Source organism: Giraffa tippelskirchi, chromosome 12 (assembly GCF_054371585.1).
Source record: "Giraffa tippelskirchi isolate mGirTip1 chromosome 12, T2T-mGirTip1v1.2.pri, whole genome shotgun sequence".
Lineage (NCBI taxonomy): Eukaryota > Metazoa > Chordata > Mammalia > Artiodactyla > Giraffidae > Giraffa > Giraffa tippelskirchi.
In genome coordinates this window covers 107,117,996-107,137,630 of record NC_137286.1, presented here as the reverse complement: position 1 = coordinate 107,137,630, position 19,635 = coordinate 107,117,996, and the positions used below count along the sequence as shown (strand labels likewise).

At 44.3% G+C, this 19,635-nt stretch overlaps 1 protein-coding gene across 15 annotated transcripts in view; it reads left to right on the top strand.

Annotated features, from left to right (window-relative positions):
- The window catches only part of PARP4 (poly(ADP-ribose) polymerase family member 4), a 74,415-nt gene that overhangs the window by 19,507 nt on the left and 35,273 nt on the right, over nt 1–19,635 (top strand). For 8 of the 15 annotated variants that reach the window (XR_014071048.1, XR_014071049.1, XM_081549170.1 and 5 more), the window contains 11 exons: nt 932–1,092; nt 2,204–2,341; nt 4,596–4,691; nt 7,247–7,430; nt 7,617–7,773; nt 8,850–8,974; nt 11,073–11,204; nt 11,923–12,009; nt 17,415–17,579; nt 18,036–18,082; nt 18,233–18,311. Coding sequence is in view for 12 of the 15 variants with exons in the window: in XM_081549170.1 (XP_081405296.1) it covers nt 932–1,092; nt 2,204–2,341; nt 4,596–4,691; nt 7,247–7,430; nt 7,617–7,773; nt 8,850–8,974; nt 11,073–11,204; nt 11,923–12,009; nt 17,415–17,579; nt 18,036–18,082; nt 18,233–18,311 (1,371 nt within the window). In the remaining 3 variants the exon portion in view is untranslated. The remainder of the gene's footprint in view (nt 1–931; nt 1,093–2,203; nt 2,342–4,595; nt 4,692–7,246; nt 7,431–7,616; nt 7,774–8,849; nt 8,975–11,072; nt 11,205–11,922; nt 12,010–17,414; nt 17,580–18,035; nt 18,083–18,232; nt 18,312–19,635) is intronic. The other 7 variants (XR_014071050.1, XM_081549171.1, XM_081549165.1 and 4 more) reach the window with 1 other exon arrangement.

Sequence of the window (19,635 nt, the reverse complement as noted above, 5' to 3'; positions counted from 1 at the left end):
TCAGAAGTCAAAATTTTATATAAAAGGTGTACTCTGTTGCACCCTGTCCCCACCACCCCTATTCCAGCTCCTCTTCCCCAACACATAACTATGCTTGTTAGTTTCCTGTTTGTCTTTGCACCATTTCTTTATGCAAATAAATGTGAATATGAAAAAGTATACTTAGTCCTTCCCCCTCTTTCTATGTAAAAAGTCGTATACTCTCTTCACTATCCTGCACCTGTTTTCTTTACCTGACAATGTACTCTGAGTGTGGAGACCACCCTCATTGTGGTCCACGGTGGGACATGCCCCTGGGTGGGCATCCTCCACCCATCCCTGCCAGACACAGTGAACGACGCCACGGGAAGTAAACCTCTGTGTGTCTGGTGTCTTGTTCTTGCACAAGGGCATCTCTGAGAGGCAGTCCCCAAGGGAGAAGTGCAGCCGAAAAGAATAAACACGTCAGTAACTGGGGTGATTTTGTCCGCTTCTCTGAGGGTTTCTCTGTGCTGCCCGCTCACGGCCGGTGAATGACAGTTTCCGTTTCCTGTCGTCTTATGAGCTGTGTTTTTGTCAAACTTCACCACGTGTATGGACTAGAAATGGCCTCTCGGTGTAGTGAGTCTGAAATCCTTTCCAAATGTTTTAGGGATGTTTGTGTTTCTTCTTCTGTGAACTGTCTGTTTGTGTCCTTTGCCTCTTTCTCTCTTGGGTCTTGATGTTTTTATTCATGGTTTTTAGGACCTTTGTAAGTTAAGGAGCTTAATCTGTGTTATGAATTGCGAATATTTCGTGGGTTTTGCAGTTTATTTGGGTTTCTTTCTTTGCTCATACTGAGTTTGTTGGTGGTGGGAAAAAAGCTTATTCAACCTTTTTGAGAAATGCAGTATGATATAAATTATTTTGATATGTGGTAGTTCTGACGTGTATGAATCATTTCTACTTACAGCTAATAAGAGACATGGTTAATGTCTGTGAAACTAATTTGGCCAAACCCAACCCACCGTCTCTTGCCAAATACCGAGCTTTGAGATGCAAAATTGAGCATGTTGAGCCAGACACTGAAGAATTTTTGAGAGTAAGAGAAGAGGTGCTGAAGAATAATCACAGGTAGGAATACAGGAGATAGGTGAGGGTCTGCTCTTTAACCTGCTTCAGATTCTGGTAGAGCAGATCTTCACACACCTAGGTAATTAATCCTCACTGCAGGGTAATTGCAATGGCACCCCACTCCAGTACTCTTGCCTGGAAAATCCCATGGATGGAGGAGCCTGGTAGGCTACAGTCCATGGGGTCGCTAAGAGTCAGACACGACTGAGCGACTTCACTTTCACTTTTCCCTTTCATGCACTGGAGAAGGAAATGGCAACCCACTCCAGTGTTCTTGCCTGGAGAATCCTAGGGACGGCGGAGCCTGGTGAGCTGCCATCCATGGGGTCGCACAGAGTCGGACATGACTGAAGCGACTTAGCAGCAGCAGCAGCAGCAGGGTAATTACAGTGTGATGACAGATACTCACTTCTGTGTCTATAATAGGGCTCAGAGCTGTGTTCTGTGCTTAAACACTCCCCACTGTTCCAGTCCATTCCAAGTTCACCTATTGTTGCACAGAATTATATTATAAAAATTTAGATGAGAGAGTATTGGAGTTTGTTCACAAATGCAGTGCTGAAGGGTATTGCACGGGAAAATCTACTCAAATTAAGATTTTAAGATAAAGAAACATGTTTTGGATCTCTCTGAACCTGGCTGGCCTGAGCAGCATAGAAGGTCAGCTGTTTATTACCTTCTTGACCTTGTCTCATCAGGGTGTCAGCTCGGCAAGGCTGAGACCATGTTTTCTTATTTCTGTTGCTGGCAGAGTACTTAGCACAGAGTATGTTTGTTGAATGAATGCGTGAATGTTGAATGAAGGAACATATTCAATTCGTATATTCTGTATATTATATGTTTGATAAAATATGGGATATTTTGCATGATGTTTTATAACCTACTTTTAATACTTACATTTTACTATAAGTTTTGTTTCACATCCTTACTTATTTTTAAGAGAGTATTTTTTAATGGCTGCATAGTATTTCTAAGAAATGTTGCATTGTGATTCATTGAATCAGTTCTCTAATAATGGACATTTGGGCGGTTTTGGGTTTTCTGCTGCTGCTAACAATTTTTTATTGTGCTTTCAATTATATAATCTCAAGGTTTTCTTCTAATTCTACAGTAAGAGTCCAGTGGACATCTTGCAGATATTTAGAGTTGGCAGAGTGAGTGAAACTACAGAGTTCCAGGGCCACCTTGGCAATGTCAGACACTTGCTGCATGGGTCTCCTGTGCAGAGCTTCGTGGGAATCCTGTCCCGGTAAGAGCACACCATCTCTATTTTCCAGACCTTTCAGCTCACAGTTAGGCTTTTTTTCTGTAGTATGTGGATCTATTCCATTAAAGTAAGCCAGCTTATTGAATTCCAGAGAAAACTGAACACTTTATAGTTGAGTATGTAATGTAAGTCATATGTTAATTATTATATATTTTAAAATGCAGTGCTTGGAAACAAATTGCTTCTTAAAGAAAGGGGATTCTCTATGTCCTGACTCTTTGTGTATCTAACTCAAAGATAGTCTAGAAATTAGAGCTCCCAGATGCCATGAATTATCTATTCAAAACATAGCTCTAATTTCTGTTAGCTTTGAATAACACTTAATATTGGAGTTGAAACTGAAGTCACAAGGAGCAAGGGAAAGCATGGTTAAATCTGGATCTTAGTTAAATCCCCTACCAAAGACTTATAAACATGCAGGCTCCACCTGGAAAAAGCTTTAACTGCTTCAAAAGAACCCAAAGACAAGCTGATTAGAAAGATACAGGTTTTCCTTGAATTGACCTGTGCATTTTGTTCTATCACAAGAAGAATACCAACAATACTCACAATGGACTTCCCTGGTGGCTCAGTGGTAAAGAATCTGCCTGCTAGTGCAGGAGACGTGGGTTCAGTCCCTGATCTGGGAGGATTCCAGATGGTGCGGAGCCACTGAGCTCATGCACCACAGCTATTGAGCCTGTGCTCTAGAGCCCGGAAGCTGCAACTACTGAAACCTGTCTACACCAAAGCCTGTGCTCTGCAACAAGAGAAGCCACCACAGTAAGAAGCCTGTGTACCACAACTAGAGAGTAGCCCATGCTCGCTGCAACTAGAGAAAGCCCACAAGCAGCAACAAAGATCCAGCACAGCCATAAATAAATAAGTAAATAAACCTACTAACAAGATTTTTTTTTTTTTTTTAAGAAAAGCTGATTCTATAGCCCATATTTTTTTTCAGTTTGAATTTACCAGGGTAATTCTGAAAAAGAAGGATAACCAGAGAGGATTAACCAGTCAGATGTTAAAAACATAAAGCTTTACTGAGTAAAACAATGAGGTGAGAAATAGATGAGGCAGCAAAATAAAAATCCACAAATAAATGCAAAAACATAGGGAATTTAATATATGATAAAATTAGCTTTTATCTCTATGGGAAAAGTTTATTTTCTTCAGTACCGTATATGGATATAAATGGTTAACTGTCTGGAAAAAAATACAGAGTTGGATCCTTATTTCATTCCTCACACAAACTCCACGTGGAGTGAAGATTTGAAAATTTAAAATAAAATGAAGCAGTTAAAGCAATCTTTGAGTAAGAAAGATTATTTTAAGTACATCCCAGAAACCATTTTACAAAATTAATTCTATTTCATAATACGGAACATAAACTTCACATGTAATAAAAGGCGGGAGTCTCTCTTCTCCCACCTTCCCAGAGATAATCTGGTTTGATTGCAGTTCTAGAAAGCAGGAACCTGCAGTGGGAGCACAGTCAGCCTTGGCATCATGGCTGTTCTTCTGAACCCTTCATGGGCCCAGCCTGAGGGTGGGCAATGGCTAGCCATTGCCAGATGGTGATGAGAAATGGCCTTGGCTGGGTGCATTTCAATGGCACCTGGAATTCCTACTCTGAGGTTACTTTGAAATACATTTTTCTTTTCACTTCATGCTAATTATTTATTTATTGACTTTCAGTTGGTATATTTTTTCCAGGTTTGTTGAGTTATGATTAACAAATAAAAATTGTATATCTTTAGGTTGTACAAAGTGATTTCTTAAAGTTGTACAGTGTGATGGTTTAATATATATATGTATTATGAAAAGATCTCCATGATCAAGTTAATTAGCACATCCATCACCTCACAGGCTTACCTTTTCTTTTTCTTGTGGTGAGTACAGAAGATCTAATGCTATCTTAGCAGACTTCTGGTGTACAGTATCATCCCAGACAGTCACCACTCTGGGCATTGCATCCCCTGAGTGTTTTCATCTTGTAACTGGAAGTTCGTGTTTTTTGACTAGCACCACCCTCTGTAGCTTCCCCCACCCCCAGCCCCTGGAAACCACAACTCTACTGTCTAGGTTTATGAGTTCGACTTTTTCAGATTTCTCATACGAGTGAAGTCTTGCAGTGTTTGTCTTTGTCTGGCTTGTTTCACAGAAGTCCTTAAATAGCTCCTTTCTTGGCCAGAATTATGAGGCTATAATGAAAGATTCTTTTTTTCTAGTAAATCACTATAATGTTCTTTTCCAGTGGGTTGCTTTTACCCAAAGTAGTTGAAGATCGTGGCATGAAGAGAACAGACGTTGGAAATCTTGGGAGTGGGATATATTTCAGCGATTCAATCAGGTCAGTACCTTATCTTTTTAATCAGATCATATACTCCTGTCGGAGAAGGCAATGGCACCCCACTCCAGTACTCTTGCCTGGAAAATCCCATGGACGGAGAAGCCTGGTAGGCTACAGTCCATGGGGTCGCTAAGAGTCGGACACGACTGAGCGACTTCACTTTCACTTTTCCCTTTCATGCACTGGAGAAGGAAATGGCAACCCACTCCAGTGTTCTTGCCTGGAGAATCCCAGGGACGGCGGAGCCTGGTGGGCTGCCGTCTATGGGGTTGCACAGAGTCGGACACGACTGAAGCGACTTAGCAGCAGCAGCAGCAGCATACACCTGTCACCAAGGAGACGTGACCGATACTTGCTACAAGTTTTCAGCTATCTTTCCTTGGTGAGGATTTCTCACCAAGAACAGATAATTAAAGCAGCCAGTTTTCTCAGTATATTGCAGAAGCCTGTCTTGTGGTGGATATTTGGGAAAATTATATTTGAAATCATCTTAGTGATTTTACTATCCTAAGAGCTTTTACCTGTATTTACTCACTCAGTCTCACAGCAAACCCCTGAGGTCAGGCCTTGTCACTCCCACCCCGATCACAGATGAGAACACTGTGGGACAGTGGGGATGACTTGCCGAAAGCCACACAGAACCTTGTCTTCTCCAGAGCCGGCGGTCCTGATTTCTCCAGCACATGAGCTCCATCACAGACAGGGCCTGGAATAATATCTGAGTCTGTCTTCATTTCAGCCACAGCATATTGAACTTACTAAGCACCAGGTTAAGTGCTTCAAGCACATTGTTTGATAACATCACAGTGGTATTGGGAATCATTTTATGAAGATGAAACACGTTCATGGAGTTTAAGTAACTTGCATTCAGGTCACAGAACTAAGAAAATGACAGGTTTAGGCCCAGGACAGGATGATTATCCAGGAATTTAAGGAGTCCCCCCAAATCAATGAGAGAAGGAATACCCTGTAAGCAAAGGGCAAAAGATATGAAGAGAAAACATGTATGGACACACTTGAAAAGATTAGTGATCAAGAACATGCGAATCAAACCAGAATGAGACCATTTCACACCTGTTGTATCGACAGACACTTCAACACCTTCAGCTGTTGGTGAGTCTCCCCTCCTGGAAAAGCATCCCGTCATCTCATGGACCTGAAGAGCAGCTATGATGGTGTGACTCGGGGGTTGGGGGGCAGTGCACCCCATCCTGGCTGCACGTGGAATCACCTGTGAGCTTTCAGACAGTGCTGGTGCAGAGTTCACCTCGATCAGCTCAGTCAGGGTCTCGGGGGCCGAGATTGGGCTCCCAGTAGTTTCTCTGCTCCGTGTGTGACTTTAACACACAATCTGGGCTGAGAATCACCACCCTAGTAAACACTGGTATACGTAGACAAGTGGGGATTGGACAGTGGGGTGGATGTTGCGCTGGTGTGGTCCGACATCTCCGTGTGTGCAGGTGGGTTAACCGTGTGCCCTCCAGCCGCACGTGTCAAATGGATGAGCCTTAGGACCAGATCACGGAGTGACTTTCTCCAGATAACATTATTACCAAGGGGCACATGCCTGTGTGCTGACACCGAGAAAGAAAGACAAGATAATGATGCTCTTTGTCCTGAGCTGGCAGCAGCTACAGTAGCCATCTTATTATTATTCTTGAGACTTAACATTTATAGAATAAAAGCGTCCCTGTGTACAAAGTATTTCCAAATAAGCACTCTTATATGTTAAAATATTTTTCAAAAGGCAAACTGGCAGTCAGTTGAATTTAACCAAATTGAAGTCCTCAGTGGATATGGGCGGTGGGATTTTGGTGAGGAAGCAAACAGACCAGACTGCAGTGGGTTGAGAGCTGGTTCACAGACAAGCCAGAGAGACAGTTGCTGATGGTGAGGGATGAGGAGAGAGGAGAGGGGCTGAGGGGAAGAGGAAGAGATGAGCAGGAGGAGGGTGGGGTAGTTGGGGTCCTATGTTTATAAATATGGGGCACCCATTAACACAAACAGTGCAAGTTTTAGAGGTGTGTCCTCAACAGTGCCTACCAAGGCACCCAGCCTTGACACAAAAGTTACTTCATTAAAGCTGTTGGTTCCTAAGAAAGTTAAGTGGAATCGCTCGTTTGGGCATCACTTGACATTTTGTTTTTCCACTTGGATCCAGAAGGCTTCACGAGGGTGCAGCATTGTTTGTCCCTTGACCAGTTCTTACTTGGCATTTCATGTTCTTTCTGAACTTTAGTGCCAGGAATTAATCCACTTTTTCTTCTTATTAGGTGGTCTTCTTCCTTCTCTTTCCTCAGTCTGTATATTTTAGTAGCTGATAAAGAGCTGCCTAGCACAGCAGAGGAGCAATAAATGTGTGTTTTACATAAAAATTTTAAATAAATAAGTAGAGTTCTAAATGGAATCTTCAGAGATATTTCAGTAACAGTAAAATTGGGAATATTCTGCCAGCAAAGTCATTTGGATTTTAGTTTTCCTATATGTATAAAATAATGTTGCCATGTAACTGCAAAGTAAAACACATATGTGTTTACTACTTCTGTGACATGCAGTACGAGCATCAAGTACTCGCACCCTGGGCAGACAGATGGCGCCCGACTCCTGGTCGTCTGTGACGTCGCCCTTGGCAGGTGCATGGACCTGCACGAACGAGACTTCTCCCTGACGGAGGCACCACCCGAGTACGACAGCGTCCACGGGGTGCGGGGAATGGATACGGTCAGCTCGGACTTTGAGGTATTTCTGTCGAGACAGACAGACAAGCTCCTGTTTTTATCAAATATGCTTAAGTTTAAATAATTACTGTATAGCTACTGTCTGAACTCAACAGTTTCTAAATTAACAAACATGAAATTATGCTTTTATGAAAATATTTGCCAAAAAGTTTCTTTTCCTTTGTTATTAAACTTCTGTTTTCTCTAGGATGATGAATTTGTTGTATACAAAACCAATCAGGTTAAAATGAAATATATTGTTAAATTTTCTGTACCTGGAGATAAAATAAAGGACTTTCATCCTTGTGATAATACGGCGTTAGAGGAATACAGACCTGAGTTTTCAAATTTTTCAGCAGTTGACGGTAAGATGGTTTTTTTGACTGCTGTCCTCTGTGATGTTTATAGAACTTAAACATTGTATTTTCAGTGAAATTTATATTCATGTTTAGTAACTATATCTCTGATTTCTTACATAAATACTTCATTTCCTTTTTTGTTTTGTAAAAACAAAACCCGGGGTGATTGAGAGATTGGGTGATGTCAGAGCCCCATGTTACTTCATTAACACACTGAGGCTGAGCCATCTTCTACTCCCTGAACCAAGTCCAGGTGTTGCAGTGCAGAAGACGCAGCCTTAGAGTTCAGTAGCTTGCCAGTTACCAGGCTGTGCAACCTCAGGCAAACCTCATAACCGTTCTGGGCTCAGTTTCTCCCCTGTGGTAATGAGATCAACACCTGCATTACGTGAAGGAACTGCAAAGTCGCCACGTGCAGCTTGTGTGTCAGCAGAAGGTGACCACTTCTCAGAAAATTGTAGATTCAAACTAGTATAATATTAATTGATAGCATTTAAAAACACATCAGCATTTTAAACTGTGATCAAATTATTTTTTATCAGAAATATGTGGCTTCATGTAGAACATGACCCCTGTTTTCCGCTGGGAGTCCCTAAGTGTGTATCTCTTGAGAGTGTATCTGCCTCTCTAGCCCAGTCTGGCACCTTCCCCATGTGACTCGTGAGGACACGGGCTTCCTGGGACTGAAGTCTGAGAGACCTCCTGTTGCTATAGCTCTATGGCACAGTGACAATGCTGACTGAGCAGGGTGTGCAGAAACCCAGATTCATACTTGAGATACACTTAATAGGTGTTCTGAAGACCTATGTGTACTTGTATATGTTTAAACTTTGAATTTGCGAGATGATGCCGCATAGTTAGTAGACTGAAAAGGCAGCATCCCCGTTGGGAATGCTTCCCCCACCCCGTCTCATGTGGATTAACTTTTCAGAAATGGTGACTGAAAATCATAAAATGCTATTTGTCCACTTACCTTAAAATGTAAGGTTTGAAGGGAAGGGGAAGGAATAAAGGTCAAGGTGACAGAAACAGACAGTGGAGGGAGGGCTTTCAAAGCTGACATGAACGTTTCTGACTTGCAGATCACCAGCTTCTAGGTAGCACATCTTTCCCGGACATCATGGCCGGCCTCCAGGACGCCTCTGGGAATTCAGTTCCTCTGGAGGACGTTCACATCAAGGGGAAAATAATAGACTTTGTAGCCCAGGTATGTTCTTTGTGGTTTTGTGATACTTAAACTGAATGTAAATCATACACAAGAATTGGATTACAGTTGCATGAACTAAACACGTACATTTCTAAAATTTGTTTGTTCATTGAGCACCTAGTGTGTGCCCGGGGCTGTCCTAAGCTCTAGGTGAACCACAAGGAGCAGCCTAAGGTAGGCCTGCCTGGTAGAGCAGGACCAGGCAGTGCACTTGGGAAATAAATCAAGTATGTAACATGTGCCTGCTGGAGAGAAAACCAGAGCAGATAGGAGGGGATGGACTGGTGAACACAGTGGCCAACAAGGCCACCTGAGAAGGGACGTCTGAGGTGCCCATTCCAGGTGGTGGAAGGGCATGTACAAAGGCCCTGAGGCAGGAGTGCACCTGACATGGAGTGCACCAAGGATCAGGGTGAAGAGGGGGTGGGGGGAGCACTGAGGAGCAGTGGGGGCACCAAGTAGCAGGGTGGGAGGGACACTGAGGATCAGCATGGGGGTTGGGGGGCCCTGAGGAGCAGTGTGAGGGGACCATGGTTGGAAGTGCGTGAGGAGGCGGCGGGCACTCCTGTCAGGCACAGACGGACACGCGGAGTGAGCAGGAAGCCTTTGGAAGACATCTGCAGTGCAGTGACCTGTCAGAGCTGTGTTCTCACGGGATCGCTCCGGCCCCGACCCTCCTCCCCAGGTTGAGGACGGTCAGAGGATGACCAACTAGGAAACACAATTCTGTCCAGGAACACTCCGTGCAGGGATGCAGGCTGGGGGCAAGGCCTGCGGGGGGGTGGGGGGGGAGTTGGGCCGGCAGGAGAGGCTGCAGGAGAGGCTGGCTGTGGTCCTTCAGAGGAAGTGGGGCTGGTCTTTAGTGATCACCTGACGGGGGAGGCTGGGCATGGGACGGGGAAGAGCCTGCCTGCCACCCCTGAGGCTGACACTGTGGGTGTGTCTGACCTCCACCCCCGCCCATACCGATCCACCCCCACAGCCCTGAAGCCGCTGGGGGCACTGTGTCTGGCTGTGGGAAGGACCCTGGGGTGGGCTCCAGGCAGGGCACTACAGGCGCTCCTCTCTGTGGGGTCGTGTAGAAGCTGTGAGCACATGACTGCCACTTCCTGTGACTCAGGCTTCATCTGCATGTCAGTTCTTCCCAGACTCCACCGGGTGAGCGCTTGTTGTACCATTGTTTGAATGAGGAGGCACTGAACAATGTGATGAAGACCAGTCTGAACTTGTCATTCCGACTGGATAGTCTGGGATGGATTGAGTTGTGGGGGGACTGGTGTTGACTGCAGCGGAGCCCTGGGGTTTGAGAGCCCAGTTTGGAGTTCATGCTCATCCTTCTCCAGCCTGGTCATGCGATGGTTTCCTTGGGTGCAGATGAGACGGTAACACTGGGCTGCCCGTCGGTGGTGGCCATTCCACAGTGGTTTCCTTGGGTACAGATGAGATGGTAACACTGGGTTGCCTGTCGGTGGTGGCCATTCCACGGTGGTTTCCTCGGGTGCAGATGAGACGGTAATGCTGGGCTGCCTGTCAGTGGTGCCTGTTCCACGTGGTGAACGTGAGGGCCCCAGTGCACACAAGTGTTGCAGGAGCGGCCTGTGTCCTCTGTATGTCACTGTGGATTAGACAGTGTTTGATGAGGCTTTTCCATGGAGAAGTTTACGCCACACATAACTTGTGGTGCAGCCATGAACCTTCCTCTCATTTCTGGATAGCTGGCCTGTTGTGACTTGAGTGTCCACACAGGCCGGCAGCAGGGAACTTGGCTGTACGTGGCCCACTCTGGACTTCTTGGAGTGAGCTTGTTTTCAGTTTAACAACTAAACTGAACTAAAACACTGGTTGCATTTGAAGGAGGAAGATTAAGATGTGAAAAATGTGTACAGTGTATTAGTTTCTGTTGTAAGTCCTAGTAAAAATTCTCCATCATCTTTACCTAACATTTCTTTCCTTTTGGTGCCAGTGCATCATCCAAGGCAGTGACTTGGATGGGATCCTGACCTCTGGGGCTTCACATGCACAGCAGTTTCCATTAATAGCTGTTCCTGCAAACGTTGTTCATGCGGTTTCATCAAATATATGGGTTTTTCTTCTTCAGGTCATTGTTTTTCAAACATACACAAACCAAAGTCATGTGCCCATTGAGGCAAAATATGTTTTTCCCTTGGATGAGAAGGCAGCTGTGTGTGGTTTTGAGGCTTTCATCAATGGGAAGCACGTGGTGGGAGAGGTAAGGGAGAACCCCAACTGCTCTGTGGGATGGGCCATCCTGAGTCCCTTAGCTTCGGTCTGAGTAGCAGCCTGGTCATAAGACAGGATGTTCCTGGAAGAGTCAGGCCCTTGTACAGCCAGCCTCCATTCACACTTCTGGCCTCCCTCCCTGGTTAGCTAGCTTCTGTTCCTGCTTGTCCAGATTCCTTGTCCAGACACTTCAACAAACAGTGATTTCAGTATCATAGTTTGAGAGACACATTGGAAAATTGGTGAAGCGTTTTATGTGTTTTTGCGAAAATACTGATCCTTTGTACCCTGCTATAAAAGCCAACTGAAGTGAAGAAAAATTTGTCCCAAAGAAGTATGAGTTGATTAATTCTTTGTTTATTCTAAGAGTTAGTCCACAGTTGAAATAGCAACTCACATTTTGTCAAATTTAAGATGAACTTAATTTTTTATTTATTCAGAGTAAAGCTCCAAACTTCCTTTTCACTATCAACTCTCAAATATTTTGGTCCCAGCTTTTAAAGAGCATCCTCTTCAATTGGCCTTTTCTGATTCAAATTCTGATTAGATAAGTACATTTTTATGATTGCTGTATGTAAGTTTTTATTCATCTTAGATGCTTAGCTTTCTGTTTTTGCCTGGGTTTTAATAAATGTTGATGAAGTTTTCCTTATTAAAGTCTGAAGTCACTGTTCATATTGTGACCGGTACAACACTGTCTTTTTCAGATTAAAGAGAAGGAAGAGGCCCAGCGAGAGTACCGAGTGGCGATCAGTCAAGGCCACGGCGCCTACTTGATGGATCAAGACACATCTGTAAGACTTGACGTTCATCCGGTTCAGTCCCGCGTGCTTGCTAGAAAGGGGAGAGCAGGTGGAAATTGATTTACAATATGAAATTCTAAATTTCATTAGAAATTTAGCATAGGAAATTCTAAATTTCACTAGAAAGTGAAATCATTTTTGCTGGTTTAGGCCCTGGAGTTTCATGTAGTTGGGAAGGGAGGTTGGGCTAGTGAGAACCATGTGACTTGTTTAGATAAAGGAGGAAATGCCCAGGTCGCCCAGCGGATCCTAAGAGCCATTTCTGTCCTTGGGAACTGCGTTCCCTAGACGTGACAGCAGAAAGGAACCATGTGGGCACATAATTTCCATCTTCCCATAGAAGGGTAAGGTATTTACATTTCCCCCAGAACTAAGCTCACTTAGCAGTTTATCCAGTTTTCACCAGTCGTGTCTCAGGGAGGTGCATCTGCAGGGCCTGGGCTGGGTCCACGGTTAGGGTTAGGTCTTCACAGGGTCAGATGTGGAGATCTGGGAGGAGGAGCCACAGGGCCGTGTCCACACGCTTCTTGCCTTAACTGTAAGATGTTTTAAATGTGCCTTAGGCAGGTGCTGGGCCGCGTGCAGCCTCTCCAGTGGAGAAATGTCAGTTCAGTTCAGTCGCTCAGTCGTGTCCAACTCTTTGCGACCCCATGAACGACAGCACACCAGGCCTCCCTGTCCATCATAAATTCCTGGAGTTTATCCAAACTCATGTCCATTGAGTCGATGATGCCATCCAACCATTTCATCCTCTGTTGTCCTATTCTCCTCCTGCCTTCAATCTTTCCTAACATCAGGGTCTTTTCCAATGAGTCAACTCTTCGCATGAGGTGGCCAAAGTATTGGAGTTTCAGCTTCAACATCAGTCCTTCCAATGAACACCCAGGACTGATCTCCTTTAGGATGGACTTGTTGGATCTCCTTGCAGTCCAAGGGACTTTCAAGAGTCTTCTCCAACACCACAGTTCAAAAGCATCAATTCTTCTGTGCTCAGCTTTCTTTATACTCCAACTCTCACATCCATACGTGACTACTGGAAAAACCATAGCCTTGAGTAGATGGACCTTTGTTGGCAAAGTAACGTCTCTGCTTTTTAATATGCTGTCTAGGTTGGTCATAACTTTCCTTCCAAGGAGTAAGCATCTTTTAATTTCATGGCTGCAATCACCATCTGCACTGATTTTGGAGCCCATAAAAATAAAGTCAGCCACTGTTTCCACTGTTTCCCCATCTATTTGCCATGAAGTGATGGGACCGGATGCCATGATCTTAGTTTTCTGAATGTTGAGCTTTAAGTCAACTTTTTCACTCTCCTCTTTCACTTTCATCAAGAGGCTCTTTAGTTCCTCTTCACTTTCTGCCATAAGGGTGGTGTCATCTGCATATCTGAGGTTATTGATACTTCTCCCATCAGTCTTGATTCCAGCTTGTGCTTCTTCCAGCCCAGCGTTTCTCATGATGTACTCTGCATATAAGTTAAATAAGCAGGGCGACAATATACAGTCTTGACACACTCCTTTTCCTATTTGGAACCAGTCTGTTGTTCCATGTCCAGTTCTAACTGTTGCTTCCTGACCTGCATACAGGTTTGTCAAGAGGCATGTCAGGTGGTCTGGTATTCCCATCTCTTTCAGAATTTTCCACAGTTTATTGTGATCCACACAGTCAAAGGATTTGGCATAGTCAATAAAGCAGAAATAGATGTTTTTCTGGAACTCTCTTGCTTTTTCGATGATCCAGCAAATGTTGGCAATTTAATCTCTGGTTCCTCTGCCTTTTCCAAAACCAGCTTGAACATCTGGAAGTTCACGGTTCACATATTGCTGAAGCCTGGCTTGGAGAATTTTGAGCATTACTTTACTAGCATATGAGATGAGTGCAATTGTGCTGTAGTTTGAGCATTCTTTGGCATTGCCTTTCTTTGGGATTGGAATGAAAACTGACCTTTTCCAGTCCTGTGGCCACTGCTGAGTTTTCCAAATTTGCTGACATATTGAGTGCAGCACTTTCACAGCATCATCTTTTACGATTTGAAATAGCTCAACTGGAATTCCATCACCTCCACCAGCTTTGTTCTTAGTGATGCTTCCTAAGGCCCACTTGACTTCACATTCTGGGATGTCTGGTTCTAGGTGAGTGATCACACCATCGTGATTATATGGGTCATGGAGATCTTTTTTGTACAGTTCTTCTGTGTATTCCTGCCACCTTTTCTTAATATCTTCTCCTTCTGTTAGGTCCATACCATTTCTGTCCTTTATTGTGCCCATCTTTTCATGAAATGTTCCCTTGGTATCTCTAATTTTCTTGAAGAGATCTCTAGTCTTTCCTATTCTATTGTTTTCCTCTATTTCTTTGCATTGATCGCTGAGGAAGGCTTTCTTATCTCTCCTTGCTGTTCTTTGGAACTCTGCATTCAAATGGGTATATCTATCCTTTTCTCCTTTGCTTTTCACTTCTCTTCTTTTCACAGCTATTTGTAAGGCCTCCTCAGACAGCCATTTTGCTTTTTTGCATTTCTTTTTCTTGGGGATGGTCTTGATCCCTGTCTGCTGTACAATGTCACGAACCTCCGTCCATAGTTCATCAGGCACTCTGTCTATCAGATCTAGTCCCTTAAATCTATTTCTCACTTCCACTGTATAATCATAAGGGATTTGATTTAGGTCATACCTGAATGGTCTAGTGGTTTTCCCCACTTTCTTCAATTTAAGTCTGAATTTGGCAATAAGGAGTTCATGATCTGAGCCACAGTCAGCTCTGGTCTTGTTTTTGCTGACTGTATAGAGCTTCTCCATCTTTGGCTGCAAAGAATATAATCAGTCTGATATCGGTGTTGACCATCTGGTGATGTGCATGTGTAGAGTCTTCTCTTGTGTTGTTGGAAGAGGGTGTTTGCTATCACCAGTGCGTTCTCTTGGCAGAACTCTATTAGCCTTTGCCCTGCTTCATTCTGTACTCCAAGGCCAAATTTGCCTGTTACTCCAGGTGTTTCTTGACTTGACTTCCTACTTTTGCATTCCAGTCTCCTATAATGAAAACGACATCTTTTTTGGGTGTTAGTTCTAAAAGGTCTTGTAGGTCTTCATAGAACCATTCAACTTCAGCTTCTTCAGTGTTACTGGTCGGGGCATAGACTTGGATTACCATGATATTGAACAGAGATCATTCTGTTGTTTTTGAGATTGCATCCAAGTACTCCATTTCAGACTCTTTTTCACTCTAATGGCTACTCCATTTGTTCTAAGGGATTCCTGCCTATGGTAGTAGATATAATGGTCATCTGAGTTAAATTCACCCATTCCAGTCCATCTTAGTTTGCTGTCTTAGTTTGAATGTCGACTTTCACTCTTGCCATCTCTTGTTTGACCACTTCCAATTTGCCTTGATTCATGGACCTAACGTTACAGGTTCCTATGCAATATTGCTCTTTACAGCATCGGACCTTGCTTCTATCACCAGTCACATCCGCAACTGGGTGTTGTTTTTGCTTTGGCTCCATCCCTTCATTCTTTCTGGAGTTATTTCTCCATTGATCTCTAGTAGCATATTGGGCACCTACCGACCTGGGAAGTTCATCTTTCAGTGTCCTGTCTTCTTGCCTTTTCATACTGTTCATGGGGTTCTCAAGGCAAGAATAGTGAAGTGGTTTGCCTAGCCCTTCTCCAGTGGACCACGTTCTGTCAGACCTCTCCACCATGACCCATCATTCTTGGGTGGCCCCACATGGCATGGCTTAGTTTCATTGAGTTAGACAAGCTGTGGTCTGTGTGATCAGATTGGCTAGTTGTCTGTGATTGTGGTTTCAGTCTGTCTGCCCTCTGATGCCCTCTCTCAGCTCCTACTGTCTTACTTGGGTTTCTCTTACCTTGAACGTGGGGTATCTTCACGGCTGCCCCAGCAAAGCGCAGCCGCCGCTCCTTACTTTGGATGTGGGATAGCTCCTGTCGGCCTCTTGTAGACACGTCAGTCGTTTCTAAAGACAGGCCGTGTGCTTTAGACACACCTCTGAGGAGGACTCATCGCCAGAAGACTGTCAAAATGTGATGTTTGGAGCAGGCAGTTATTAAAATTACAATAGATTTAAGGGATAAATCTGCAGAATGGGGATAAACAAAAAGAGGTGATTGTTCCACAGGGAGCTCGCTGCCCCTGCGCTCAAGTGCTGGGCCCCCTGGGGCCCCTGGAGGAGCATGGTGCCGTTACACAGGCCCCTAGTGCTCTTTATGCAGGTGGAGGCCCAGCTTGGAATGCCAGTGTTTAAGCGGTGAAGTAACAGGAGAGGTTAGATAAAAAGTTAATGGAAAAACAAAGAGAAAATTTGAGTGCCAAAAACAAGGCTGGAGACGGTGCCTAGCCTCTGTGGAGAAGCCCTACAGGAGTTAGACCCTTGTGTTGGGAGGCCTGGGTGCCCTAACTATGGGTCCCTTCTTCCTCTGAGGGATTCAGCTGAAATTCAGTTCACCTGGCTGCCTTGCAGCTTGGCCTTCCTTCGTGTTTGGAACAAGTTAGAATTCTGTAGGTGACCCAGGTGACACCACATGGGTGACAGTTGACACCCATCCGGACCCTGTATCAGCAGTGCCACCGTACACCTCCAGCGGCACCTCTCCAGGAAGCCCCGGCCTCCATACCCTTCCCTTGAGGCCGAGCGCTGCTGCCATGTGATAATCCTGTCTTCGTTGTTTATTCCCACCTTGATGTCAAAGGTAACAACAATTGACTCCTCAAATCCATATTAACCGTGATATCATACACCCCTAATCTAAGCACACTGAGTTTTCACAGCAGCACCGTTGAGTGAAAAAGAGCACAGGCTTGGCCATGTCAGGAGGCACCCAATGTGGGTTCAGAGGAAATGATCCAGCCTCTTTCTGACCCCCTAGGCATGAAGTTGTTTCCTTACGCAGTGATTGGCAATACCCACTAAAAGAAAGCAAAGCAATTATTCTGAAAAGTAAGATGGTGAATTTTCTAGAAAAGAGTAAAATGAGGGCCAAGCTTGGTGTGACAGGCTCCAGCTCTATAGCCAGCAGGAGTTTGCTGCTACACTGTGTCCACAGAGAGGCCTTGGGGTTGGGGGGGTGGTCTCCAGGGAGGGGTGTGCAGGTGTCCTGGTCAGAGCCCTGTGGCCGCAGAGAAACCATAGGGTTGCAGGGGTGGGGCGGGTCTCCGCTGGAGCAGAAGCCACTGGGTACAGCCCCTTGGACCCCACACCGCTGGGGAAGGGCCTGGGTTCTCCTTCCGCACAACCAGTGCTGGTCTGGAGGCCACGTCCCCTTCTCTGAAGAGGAAGCAGGCAAGTTGTGATCAGACCATTTATGTAACAGGAGGGGATCGCCCACAGGATGGAGATGCTTCTGAGACACAGGCTAAGTCATATACTTCCATTTCAGGACATCTTCACCGTCAGTGTCGGGAACTTACCCCCAAAGGCCAAGGTCCTGGTCAAAATCACCTACATCACGGAGCTGAGCGTCCAGGGTGCCTGCATGGTCTTCTTCCTGCCGGCCACCGTGGCACCCTGGCAGCAGGACAGGGCTCTGAGGGAGAACCTTCAGGTCTGTTTGGCGACAGCAGCTTTGTTATTTATGCAGAGGGAAGAAACAGTATCTAAATAACCTAACCTTTGAGCCATAGAGTCAATTGTAGTGATATTTAGGGATTTAGACACATGTAACGTCTGTGAGATGAAGAGAATAAACACAGATATGTTCAATGGCATCCTGTTTTTATTCTGTTCAGTCTCTTTAAATTTTGTGTTGGTACTGCATGCTCATTATGAAGAATTTCGATAAGCGTAAAGAACGCCACTAAGCCAGAGAGGAAGCTTTAAACCATCCTTAATTCCGTTGCCAGAGACACCACCAAAGCTGCTGTTGCTGCTTTCCATACAGTGTTCAGACTCCCTGCTTTGTGTGCATCTGTATAAATTGTGTACTTATGTGTGTGTGTGTGGATTTTTGTGGTGAAATTGAGCAGATACTTTTTGTGCTTATGTATTTTTCTTTTCACAGGATACAGTGGAGAAGATTTGTATAAAGGAAATAGGAGCAAAGCAAAGGTTAGTACCTAAATTACAAAACCTGTCAGTCATTCAGTGAACATTCATTTTATAGCTTAAGTTATCATTTAAAATTACACAGAAGAGCTGCATGTAGTTGGTCAGTAATTGGGATGTTGGACTGAGCCACCTCTCTGTTCACTTTGGTAGCTTTTCTCTGAGCATGTCTATCGAGATGCCACACATGATTCAATTCATCTTGAGTGACACACACGACCTGAGAAAAAAGGTTAGTAGGTCTTTGCTTTCACTTCTTAAGAACTCGTATTTTAACATCAGTTTTCCAAAGCAATACATGCATGTGGTTTAAGTTAAATTACACCAAATGACATCAGCTTATAATCAGGAGCAGCAGTTCGTCCTGCCCCACCCCTCCCCACACCACTGTCCAGGGACAGACACCGACTTTACATGGTTTAGCTCTTTTCTGGTGGCTTCCAAAGATTTAATTAAATTTTTTACTGCTTGTTCTTGTTTCAGAAGAACAAATATCTGTTCCAAAAGTTATCTTTGTTTTTTTTTTATTGTGTGTTTCTGTTTATTTACGTAATGGGCATTATGCCTGTGCACGTGTTAAGTCTCTTCAGTAGTGTCCAACTCTTGGCGGCCCTATAGACTGTAGCCCACCAGGCTTTGTCTGTCCATGGGATTCTCCAGGCAAGAGTACTGGAGTGAGTTACCATGCCCTCTTCCAGGGGATCTTTCTGACCCGGGGATCGAGAGCCTACATCTCTTATGTCTCCAGTATCGACAGGCAGGTTCTTTACCACTAATACCGCCTGGGAAACTCTTACGGCCATTATACTGAATGTAAATTTTTACATTTGCTTTTTTCGCTCGACTTTGTATTATAAATATTTTTGCAAGTATTCAAATTATTCTGAGATACAGCTTTTTATAAGCGACAATCCATTGTGACTGTATAAGAATCTATTTATCATTCACCTCTTGTTAAGTTTTTAGGTTCTTATTTTGTGGTTGTTGATTTTAAAAAAGCTCTCCAATGTCTATCTGCTTGTCTTCTCTGGTCTCCATTCCTTCTTGCTGGAGGATCTTTCTCTGTCTAGTCTTTTCTTCTTAAGGCTGCCAGAGATATCTTTTTCTCTTTTTGTTATGGCAGATGAAGATGTAACCCTCTTGCCCTCCTCTCACCTCAGGGCACGTGTTTCTAACCCACTTATTCCAAGAGTTATAGTATGGTTTTTGGTTAAATCAATTTGCTGCTATTATTTAGTCACTAAATCCTGTCCAACTCTTTGCAACCTTGTAGACGGTAGCCCTCCAGGCTCCTCTGTCCATGGGATTCTCCAGGCAAGAATCTGGAGTGGGTTGCCCTTTTCTCCTCCAGGGGATCTTCCCAACCCAGGGATCAAACCCACGTCTCCTGCTTAGCAGGCAGATTCTTTACAGCTGTGCCATCTGGGAAGCCTGGTTAAATCAATAGTAAATGTTTAAGTTATTATGAGTACATAAATGATAATTACACTGAGCCAAGGAATGTATTATGATGGCTTTTTTTCTTTTTACTTCATTATATAATATTTCTTGGGGGA